This window comes from Ceratosolen solmsi, unplaced genomic scaffold (assembly GCF_000503995.2).
Source record: "Ceratosolen solmsi marchali unplaced genomic scaffold, CerSol_1.0 scaffold2, whole genome shotgun sequence".
NCBI classification, from domain to species: domain Eukaryota; kingdom Metazoa; phylum Arthropoda; class Insecta; order Hymenoptera; family Agaonidae; genus Ceratosolen; species Ceratosolen solmsi.
Window position 1 is genome coordinate 2103257 of NW_011948422.1, and position 11970 is coordinate 2115226.

Sequence of the window (11970 nt, forward strand, 5' to 3'; positions counted from 1 at the left end):
GGAGGGGAAAAAAAAAAAAAAAAAAAAAAAATCCATCAACTCCACTCAGCTCTCTGCCATCGTCGTCGTCGCATCGAGTCCCCCCATCATCGTTAACGAGGGGGCGGTGGTGGCGGGTGGCGGTGGCCGCGGCGGCGTAGAGGCGACGGGAGGATGGATAGCGCAGCTACGGGGAGAAACGACAGCTTATCATTGCCGGCGGTGGCATGTTGCGAGCCTGATAAGAGGCAATGTTGGTGGCGGAGGGGGTGGGTGGGGGGTAGAGACAGGGAGCGATAGAGTGTGTGCGTGCGGGAGCGAGGAGGGCTGGGCAGGGGGAGGGGGATGAGACGAATGTGGCAACTTTTTCGTTTTCGGTTGTAAATTTGTCTAGGTGTTGCGGGGCGAGCGGCGCGCGTACTTACGTAAGGGCCTCGGTCTTCGTCGTTTCATAATGGCGCTCAGTCGGGGAAGTCGTCGTCAGGGACGTGGTATATTGGGTCGCGGAGGGCCATGAGCTGCCGGCTGTATAAATATAATTGCGCCTCGGTCGTTGTCGACAGTGCCGGCGGTCGGTGACGGATGCCACGGCTAATAATTAGCCGAGGTGGGTTGCAAGTCCTAGGGATTTTCGATAACGACGGCAGCCAATACGGATGGTTAATCGGAGAAAGGTCCCCGCTCTCAGGGAAGCTGTTCGATCGAGAGACGGTGGATACCCACCCAGTGGGAGAACTCGAGTCGGGTCCCGCAATCGCTTTAGTAGGAGAGACCATAGGGAAAGCTAGGTAATGCATAATCGAGGATCGTTACTGGCGGGAATGTTCGCGAGGTAAAAGCGAACGATTACGTCGGACTGCTTAAGATTTTCTCGCTCCAACGTCTTATACTAGCTAATCGATGTTTTATTTGCGGGATTACGTTAACCGAGGCAAATAAAAATGAAAAACATAACTACACTGTCAGTGAATTGCCTTCTATTTTTCGGCCGTACTGACTTTCTTCCGTATTACATAAGTTTTCCAGTCATTGGCTAATATGACATTAAACACATGAATGTGTGGCAAACGTCGATTACGCGAGGAATGTCAATAATAAATGGAGGACGATCGTAATAATTTCACGGAACTACTTTTAATGGTTTAATTGGCGCTTTGAAGAGCGATGGAACAGAAATTACAAAAGCACGAGGACGCGACGGGGCAAACATCGACCCGATTGCTTTCGAGAATCACGCAAATCAATTTCACTTGCGAGTATGCAACGAGAGGACAATCGATATATATATATATATATATATATATATATATATTGGCGCGGTTAATGAAGAATTTGATCGTAGTGGAGAAATAATTACGCGCAGAATTGCCGAACCGGTGGCAGCCAATAACTTTGTTATTCGACTTCGTCATCGCAATCGGCATCATCGCCGATAATTACAACGATTAGAGTCGCGTCACTCGCTCAAGCGATGTTCAACGTCTGCGGGGCTCGTAAAAAGTGGACAGTCCAACGATAAACGCTCCCGGTTCTTCCTACTTGGGCACGCGTTCGGCTCTAAAAATTGGCTAAAAAAAGTCAATTGGCGTCGTAGTGAATAATGAGAGACTAATTACAAAAACATTCCAATGCTCCTTGAATATTCCATCATCTTTCTAATCGGGGTGTCCAGTCAGTCGTGTCGCATTCCGTCGGGTTGCACCGCCGCCGCCGCCGCCGCCGCCGCCGCCGCCGCCGCCGCCGCCACCGCCGCCGACAACGACAACGACAACGACAACGACGCAACGAAGGATAAAGCCATCACCTTTCACCGATCCGCTTGGCGCGCGAAACGGGCGAAAGTTTCTCGTGACCGCGGATTATCGGCGCGGAATCGCGCGAGCGGCCGCCTTCCCAAGGAACGGCTCGCATTGACCCGGAAAATCGGTGAAAGTACGGGCAACGGGTCTCCGCGGCCCCGCGCACTCGTCGACGATCCCATCGACCCGGGGAAGCGTCAAGCGTCGATTCTCCCGACGCCCTTGGCACCACCGCGCTTTACCCGCGGGGGTTTAAAGGACGAGACGAGCGCCCCTCTAGTAGAGTCTATACATAGCAGCCTCTAAACAATGGTACTTCTTCCTTTCGCCCCCCACTCCTCCCCCTCCTCCCCCCTCCTCCTCAGCGACGGTACGCCTTGGAAACGCCTTGGATATCTCCGTGTTTCGACCTTCTCGAGCGAGTAAATTCGGCGCTACCCGCTGCCACGACACACGCATTATTAGACTATAGGAAGCGGATTGGCCAGCAGCTCGCTTTAGCCGTATTCTAATGGGCCGAGATGATTGATAATGCAAGGACTTTTGGAAAGTGCGGATTCGCGCGACGGAGCCAGCGGGCCCGACGTCACCTCGCCTCTCCGCTCGGTTCCCTTGCCGCCGGTAGATCCCGATGATCCGTTACGAGTGCACGAGATGCTACTCTGTGTGATCGAGGTACGCGAATCCGGGAGCGAGACGGCGATTGGAGGAGGTTGAAGAACGACAGGTCAATGCGGGAGTGCGAGTGCGAATGGAAATTTGTCGTCGATGGATCGTCGGCTGGCGACGACTGCCGTCGACTGACGATCACGACCGCCAATGGCCGTTTAACGGATGCCCTGCTCGTCCCTCCTATATATATCCTCGGGTGGAGGAGGGTGTCGACGACTTGAATACGGCAAGTGTGTCAGGAGCATCGGCATTGTTGAAATCGATAAGCCTCCTCCTCCTCCTCGTCGATGGGCTACTCCGTATGCCATTGCGAAACAACACGTAGTATTTTGCAGTATAATTGGACATTGGCCGTGGAGCTTATCAAGTTTGTGACGATCAGCCGTCCCATTATCACCTGTCCCCCCCCCCCCCCCCCTCACCCAGTGGCTCCTCGCTGATGAGCGAGTGCCGCGCGAATGTTAAAATAAACGTTTGGTAGGACACCTGTCGGCCAAGGTTGAAGGGGACCCTAAGAGCCTTAAGAGTGACGAAAATATCCCCGGGGATGGTTGATTAGGGCAGCCGTGTATGTTGGCGCATTACGAACTCCTCGAGTTCATCATCATCATCATCATCATCATCATCATCATCATCATCATCATCATCATCATCATCATCATCATCATCATCATCATCATCATCATCATCATCATCATCATCATCATCATCATCATCATCATCATCATCATCATCATCATCATCATCATCATCATCATCATCATCATCATCATCATCATCATCATCATCATCATCATCATCATCATCATCATCATCATCATCATCATCATCATCATCATCATCATCATCATCATCATCATCATCATCATCATCATCATCATCATCATCATCATCATCATCATCATCATCATCATCATCATCATCATCATCATCATCATCATCATCATCATCATCATCATCATCATCATCATCATCATCATCATCATCATCATCATCATCATCATCATCATCATCATCATCATCATCATCATCATCATCATCATCATCATCATCATCATCATCATCATCATCATCATCATCATCATCATCATCATCATCATCATCATCATCATCATCATCATCATCATCATCATCATCATCATCATCATCATCATCATCATCATCATCATCATCATCATCATCATCATCATCATCATCATCATCATCATCATCATCATCATCATCATCATCATCATCATCATCATCATCATCATCATCATCATCATCATCATCATCATCATCATCATCATCATCATCATCATCATCATCATCATCATCATCATCATCATCATCATCATCATCATCATCATCATCATCATCATCATCATCATCATCATCATCATCATCATCATCATCATCATCATCATCATCATCATCATCATCATCATTATTATTATTATTATTATTATTATTATTATTATTATTATTAGGTCGGATGCTTTTGATGCAGAGTTAGTAGAGCGCGCATTCGTGATCTTGAGTGTTGGAGTTTATTTGCGCGTTAATGCATTGGGTCGTCGCTACTTAACGAATAAGCGTCGTCGGCATAAAGAGTCGTCGTGGAAGCTTAATAAAGCTCAGCCGTTGCAACCGACTATGTATTTGCGTATGGAATATTTTATAGATTAGATAATTTTATTGAGCAGACTTAAGATTAATAATAATGAGAATGTCCGGGTGTATCGTATTATTGATATATGTCGGTGACTGAGAGATGCTTCGGAGATAAAGAAAGCACGCAAAGAGATATGAACGATGATCCAAATCGAAAAAAATATGTGAATCTGAAAATACGAAAGTTTATCTTTGTAAATAATATTAAGTGACAGCTTGGTTGTAATATTTAGTAATATTTAATGTAATACCACTGCCAATTTTCACAATGTCGAAAGATTAATAGTAAATTTATTATGGCATAGAGTATTTCAACATTGCGTATTATAAAAAATAAATAATAAATAATGTTGACTCCAATAATAAAGTGCGCTTGGTATGAAATTTTGTTATATCGTTACGTTGTGGGTAGAAATAGCACAAAATTGATGATAAATAACAAAATTCTATGTCTAGCACAAAGCTAATTAAGGTTACGGAAAAAAAAAAAAAAAAAAAAAAAAAAAACTTAAAAAATTAATATCAGAGAATGATTTATTAGAAAAATTTAATGAAAAATATTTAATTAGATAGATATGAAGAAACGATGACGCGATCTAAATGAAATTTAATTCTTAAGGCTTGCGACATTAAATTCTAGTTGTTTTTATTCTCTCAATTCTCTCATGATAGACAAGTTATCGATCAATCTTTAAAGAATTTGTCTCGAAAGTTGGAACGAAGCGTATCGAATAAAAATAAAATTTGTTTACCCAACATTATTTTCTCGTACACCGTGCTTGTGATCTTGACTTTTATATACGGAAGTTTTAAACAGCAGTAGAACTTTTAAACAACAACATTTTTCAAACGTTGCAACTTGCGATGTATAAGCCATAACGATATTTTTAAAATACGTTTGGAAACTGTTTCAAAAGTAATTCTCGTGTTTAAAAAATATGCGTTTTTGTAATACTAATATCGCCAATTAAAAGTGGTTTTTTCTTTTTCTTTTTTAACATTAAAAACGACTAAATAGTGAATTGCAAACGATAGCGTTGAAGGTGCTGAAAATTCTTTACAATTACGTACATTTGTAAATCTTATCAAAAAAGCATTGAAGTTTAATATCTCCGTTTATATTCTTCTTTATTTCTATTGAAATAGTTCCTACATATAAGTGCCACGTGAATCCGGAGGATGGGGTGGGGGCAAAAAGATTAAAAAAAAAAAACACGACCTTTTAAATTTGCTTAAATGCTCACAGTACAAAACCATATAAAATAATGACTAAGTGATAATTTAAAAGAATATTCTTACACTATGAAATTATGACAGTGAAAGGTAAAATTTCATCGTGTACTCGGGAATTGCAGAGCCTTTTTCATTTTAGAGAAAATACCATATAATTCGATTACTGAAAATCACATTTCTCTTTCTTTCTCTCTCTCTCTCTCTCTCTCTCTCTCTCTCTCTCTATCTATCTATCTATCTATCTATCTATCTATCTATCTATCTCTCTCTCTATCTCTATTTATATAACCGACCCATTGATCGTACAATAGTAAACTACCAAAGGCAAGGTGTAGTGAAAAAAAAAAAAAAAAAAAAAAAAAAAAAAAATAATCTTTAAAAGCAACACGAGCCAAATCTCTGCAAATCTTCCAAATACCGTGAAAAAGTAATTTAATGATGGAGCGTTGAAACAAGGACGAGCATTAGTCATTGACCATTAATTGGTCGCAGCTTATCGTGCGAAGTCTCGACTGTAATTACTCGAGTCTCAAGGTACGCAACAAAAAGTTCTCCCGTTAAAAAAGAAAATAGCGTTTCTATGCCCGTGGGGCCATTTACTTATATTCAGGCCCAACCGAATGAATTACTCGAATTGACATTTCCAAGATAACCATAAACATGCCCTAGGAAGTAACATTCCTCGAACTGTCGCTATTTAAAAAAATTTCCATTAGATTTTATGACTAATTATTGCTAATCGGTCGTCATTGGATTTTTTCTCTCTTCCTCTCAATGCAATCGCAGAAAAGCTCAGCCAATTCTTCCCTCTACAATCCATTATTATTCCTTAAGCAGAGGCCGCCCAATTACTCGAGACAATGTCGCACACTTTAGACGCAATTCGATCAGCCAAGGTGAAAATCTACGCGTTTAAAAGATAGATAAGGATAAATGTCTTGACGCAACTGTCGGCAAACGATAATAAGTTAAACGATAAAAGTGATGGCTGCGGTATGCGCTGCGTCGTAGATCTTAACAATGCGTCTGCCGACTTGGCCGACGATTCGATGGCGCTAGAGGATTTTTGGACGTAAGCTCCGCTCCACTTAATTGGAGCGATTCGCCGAGCACGATGGTGAGGGTGATGGTCGGGCCGGAGGGGTTGTTGTTGCTTTGGGGGTAGGGGGGGGGGGGGGAGAACGACATCGCGAACATGAGCTCACCGCCGAGGAGAGATTGGAGGTTCCGGTGGGCCGGACTCATGTATGCCCTGGGCACGGGCAGCCTGCCGACGAGGCACTTTATGGCTAGCCTCCACCTGCTGGCCTCCCTCAGGTTATCCTCGTACTTGTCGAAGCTGCGGAACCTCAGCGTGACGGTCATGCGCTCGCGCCTGCGCGTGCCCCTCCCCGCGGGCTTCGGCCGCTTCAGGGTGTACGCGTAAACGTAGAGATAGGCCGAGGTGTCGTACTCGTCGTGGGGCTGCAGCGGTTCCGTCGACTCGACGAGGTGGGGCTGGCCCCGGGAGGCGCCCGGTCGACACGCGCAGCTCCCGTTATTCCGACGCTTGGAGCGCATGCACCTGCAACAGGGGTGGGAGGGGATCTTGTTTTTAAATGCCGATCGGCCTCTCGATTGCCCCGAATCTCCCCGGACCCATAATGGGAAATAGAGGCAATTCGCGACTGTTTTCCTGAGTCTTTTCGCGGGCCTTCGATGGCCCACACGCTAACCGCATTTTCCAGTCACGATCTATTAATTCAATACTCGTCAACGAGAGCGCACTCGCCAGATTTTCTAATATATTGTGCAATTATGGATATCGACTTCTCAAGCGCTGACCTTTCTCTCACTTTTTCTCACTCTCCTCACTTCTTAACGCGATCACGACTCGTGTTTATTATCCATCGCTGGATTGCTTCGACGAGCGTAACGAATTTACGAGACCATCTCGATCCTTCGACTCTCTACCTACGCAAATATCACTTGCAGATGTTAGCTGGTTAAACTAAGAAGTAAGTGGTAGGATGTGCGAGGAGAAGAAGGCTGGGAGGGGCGGGGGGTGTGGCGGCGGGATCGCGATGAATTTCCAGAGACATATTTCAGTATAATTTATTAGCGTGAGGAAAGATTGCGATTGAAGCTACCGTTGATCATGAAAATGTAATACCGTGATTTTGAATTAGCCAATAGCTACAATATTATAAGGACGTAAAGCTTTTGTGTTTGTTTTTGTGTTTGTATTTTGTTTTTAATTTTCATTTTTCTACATCTTTGGTTTCACTATTTACCAAATATCTTCTACTCGATGTTGAAAACGTTAAGAAAACTATCAACCAATTGTCAACCAATAATAAATTTTTTGATAAAATTTTCTTATTTCGATGCAAACAAGGATCGAGCATACCAAGTATATTTATTTCTAAACAATAATCAATAAATCACAAATCCGGCGATAATTATCATGTCGAAGCAAGCAAATATTATCAGATTCGTCTTTTTTTTCTTTTTTTCTTCCTTTAATTAGCAAATAGGCCAAATCATTTTTTCCCCCTTTTCGTGGTGAATGAAGCGAGATCTAAATTTAAACAATATTGATGACACAAGTGAATTTAATCTTTAGTACCAAAACATGCTTTCGTTCATGTACGAAGCACGTTTTATCCAGACAATTAAACACAACCTGACCCGGAAAAAAAAAATGGAAAAAAATTGTGCTCCACTATGTCTTCTTTACACGGTCGAATTTTCGTTTCGCAACTACTAGTTAATCTAGACTTGCACGAAGAGGGAAAAACCTTGAATACGCGATGGTAGGTATGGGCAAGTAAATATAAAGATGGCGAAGAATATTTTTATCTTTAACTATATGTTGAATGGCGAGAATGCACTTATTCTCTCTCTCTCTCTCTCTCTCTCTCTCTCTCTCGATTACGATACAATTCATTTATTAGCACATTTACATTCTACATCTTATCATTATGTTTTGTTAAACAATTTATACACTATGCGGAATATTATAACAAAATTTTCTAATTTTATGTAATTCGTGTGCATTTGCGCGTGCGTGTGTTGAAACAAATGTTAAAAGAGCACTACTAATCCAATTATCAGCCAATTATATTGCATTAACTTTAGTTAGTTGCACTATAAATTACTTCGTGCTTATGTTCTATAACATTTCATATGTAAGCATATTATGTAAACCGCTATTTTGCACAATATTTATTATGTCCGCATCTTAATTAATAATGAACTTTTGCCAATAAGTTTTGCGAGCTTTGTCCATTTACGATTAACCCCATGACAAAAAACATTTACAAACAAACCCTTTATATTAATACCAAATAATAAAAGCCGCCCCGAATTTCCTAAAATCCAGAATTGATTTTAGAAAACTGTTTGAAGTCGAGTGTTATGCTCTATCGAATGAAACAAGAATTACAACACGGCACAAACACTACGAAAGCAAACACGCACGCACGCGTAATAATATTTGCTTAATAGTATCTTACCGCCTGTGTTTACTAATGCACGAACAAACGAATATGTATAGACCACGAGGCGTTTTATCTCCCCCGCCCCTTCTTTTCTTTTTATTTTATTTTTTTCCTTTTTCCATTTGTCAATTTGCTCAAGTGACTTTGATGGCAAGTGGCTTTCGACGACGGAATTTCAATAAGTCGACTCGAATAACCGCCAATTGACTAATCCGAGAGCGAACGATTTCGTCGTTATCGGAACAGGGAGTCGCGAAAGAATGTGCGAGATCGACCAAGCCGAGCTAACGCGTTCCAGGTACATCCGGACCTCGAGGCACAGAAGTGCACGTAAGGAAGGCCTGTTGTGCCATTGCTCTTGGTCGGAAAGATCGATACGTCGACGGGGATGAGGCAGCCTCGCCCGGCCCTGCTCTGTCCCCCTCCCTCGTCGCCCCATCCCCCGTTCTTACCGCCCCTTACCGCCCTTTACCGCCCCTTACTGCCCCTTACCGTCCCTCATCGCGCGACCTCGAGCGCACGAGGCTCGAGGCTCGAAGCCCACCTGCAGCCGACGATGTCGTCCACGAGGATGGTCTCGGTTTTGCTGGGGCCGCAGTTGCTCTCCTTGCGGAGGGTGAGGCCGCGCTCGGTGAGCCGCACCCTGTAGAGGGTGTTGCGCTTGGACGATATGTAGAAGATCTCCTCGAGGATGGCCTGGCCGGGGGGCGAGCCACCGTTCTTCAGAGGCTCCGCGGTCCCCGGCTCCTCGTCGCCGGCGCCGCTTGGCTGCGGGAGCTCTCGCAGCACCTTCCTCATCCTTATCTTCGCTGCTCGCTAATGCTTGTGGGACTCGTCGCGGCTCTCCTCTGCAATTCAAAACGAGACAAGTTCATTATGGCGTCGGCGTCTCGGCTGGGCGTAGGTGCACGCGAACGGGGATTACGTTTACTTTGGCAATGGGTGGGCCGAGTAGGCCGATGCGCGCTAGCGATCGATTTAACATCGATGCTTGTCGCGAGAAACGACGAGCTTCGGCATTTTACGATCGCAGCATCGCCATTCTGCCTTATCGCGACAGCAATGCCCGAACGACGGGATTTCTCTACGCACACGCCTCGAAAAGTCATGCAATTGTAAAATCATGCCAAAGCTTCTATCCCATCAATTTCCTGCCCTTTATTATTATTACGACGATGATTATTATTTTTACTACTACTACTACTACTACTTCTACTGGCTTCTCTTCGTAATAATGGTTATGAAAATGTCATATGAATTTTCGATTTTTATTTATTTAGTTGAATCGTAGATAAATAAAAAGTTGATATCCAAGACAATAACTTGTGCATCTTTTTTCAAAAACGATGAACAATCGAGCGACGATTGGAGAGGGGCAGATCTAAGTGATTGAAATAAACTTTCAGATTTATTAGCGTAAGCGCTGAAAATTATCGACTCGTCTCTATCTGCTAATAATCTATAATTTTTGTGAATTTGAATAAGCCATTCGAAATTTCTCTTCTACCTCATCATTTCGTAGTTAAACAATCGCGATAAAGATTTATGATTCCGAAAATGCATATATCAGTAAAACTTTGCGATCCGACACTCGGGACAGTTTGCCAAATACCGATGAGAAAAAAAATTTAATGCCATATTAAGATCGAAAGATTGACCAAACTATGGGCGATTTACGCATTTCTATTGTATAAATGAAGGGAAGGGTCATCGATTCGCTCAAAACGCGCATTTACTCTCAATTGTATGCAAATAGTTTTTTAAGTACAAGCAAATAGTAATTTACAAGAAGAATACGTAAATTTTATTGTAATACAGACGTAGATGGTGATGCGAGATTATCACAAGATAGGCGGGATATTTTTTTCTCGGTCTTATACAAAAGCGACGAACTCTTAACAAGATTCCTTGCGTCAAACCAATAAATAATCAACGAAATAACAGATATTGAAAAATCACGAGTAGATTATAATTAAATTGGATGTGGTGGTGGTGGTGGTGGTGGTGGTGGTGGTGGTGGTGAAGAAAGTAAAGGTTGGCTGACAATCTCGTACAATGAATCGGATTACGTGGCCCGGAAGAGCCGTTCGTGCACGAACACGAAACTATGGTCGTCGATCGGAAACATGGAAGCTCAGATTCCATCTCATCCTAAGAACCAGACCTTATGTTAATACCTTATGGCTCGTGGGATAAGGCCAGGGAGCGCGAGTCAAGAGGGGCTGTGTTCGCCATTGGTGCTGCTGTAGTCGCAATGCGGCGGGAAATTCCTTTTGGAAGTGGCGGACGAAACCCACTTCCCAGGGCTTACGACGTTCCTTTACCGCGCAATAGCATCGCGTTCGTAGCTAAGCATCGTCCCGAGGAGTAAAAGAGAGCGGCGCAAGGTCAAGGCTGTGCGACGGCGCGGAGCAAGGTGGTACCGAAGCGATCTGACTTCTCCCCTCCTCCTCCTTCTCCTCCTCCTCCTCCTCCTCCTCCGTCATCCTGTAATTGTTGTTGGACAGCCTGGCACTTGACGCTCGAGCGAGGCCGCCCTTTAACGAATTTTCCGGGAAAGGACGTGGGTCGTTCGTTGCTAAATACCGGAGGCCCAGCGAGGAGGGCCGTGGCATGGCCATTGCGGGCACAATGGAAGCTGGTGTCACGAGGGTCTTGACGAGCGCGTCGTAGCGTCACGCTCGACGACGAGTCGCAGGCAAAAGCAAATTTTAACGAGTGATCGAGGGATGCCGGCACGGCTATTCCAAGGCCGATTTAGCATTTACGGTACGAGTGTCGGGCACGAAATGATTTTTCACGCGCCGGCGTGTATTATAATTATAATAATGGTTGGTCAGAGCTGTCGATTGAAATTTCATTTTCAATTATAGTCGATTATTCAAAGTGTAAACATTTGCCATAATGAGGCTGCAAATGCGAATATTTGCAACTGTAGTGCGAAGGGTTCGAGAGACTTTGATCGGGCCAGCGCTATTCGATCGGCCATTAATCCCTTGGAATATTAAAGTCTTGGCAGGCTGTGCTATGAGAACGTATGGCGCGCGCAATAAGACGATGTTTAAAGACTACGAGGCTCGGCGTGGTAAAGTGTCGAGGTTTGTAATTTCGTTGTAATTTCAATTCTTTTCAACGTGAGCGATGCGTTTAAT

The 11970-nt window shown here is 43.9% G+C and overlaps 1 protein-coding gene across 1 annotated transcript in view; it reads right to left on the minus strand.

Annotated features, from left to right (window-relative positions):
- Sk2 (Sphingosine kinase 2) overlaps positions 1-11970 on the minus strand; it is a 31622-nt gene that overhangs the window by 10065 nt on the left and 9587 nt on the right. Inside the window, exons 2-3 of the mRNA XM_011499322.1 lie at positions 9363-9666; positions 6542-6900 (exon numbers count right to left, since the gene is read on the minus strand). Of these exons, the coding sequence (XP_011497624.1) occupies positions 6542-6900; positions 9363-9616 (613 nt within the window). The 5' untranslated portion in view covers positions 9617-9666. The remainder of the gene's footprint in view (positions 1-6541; positions 6901-9362; positions 9667-11970) is intronic.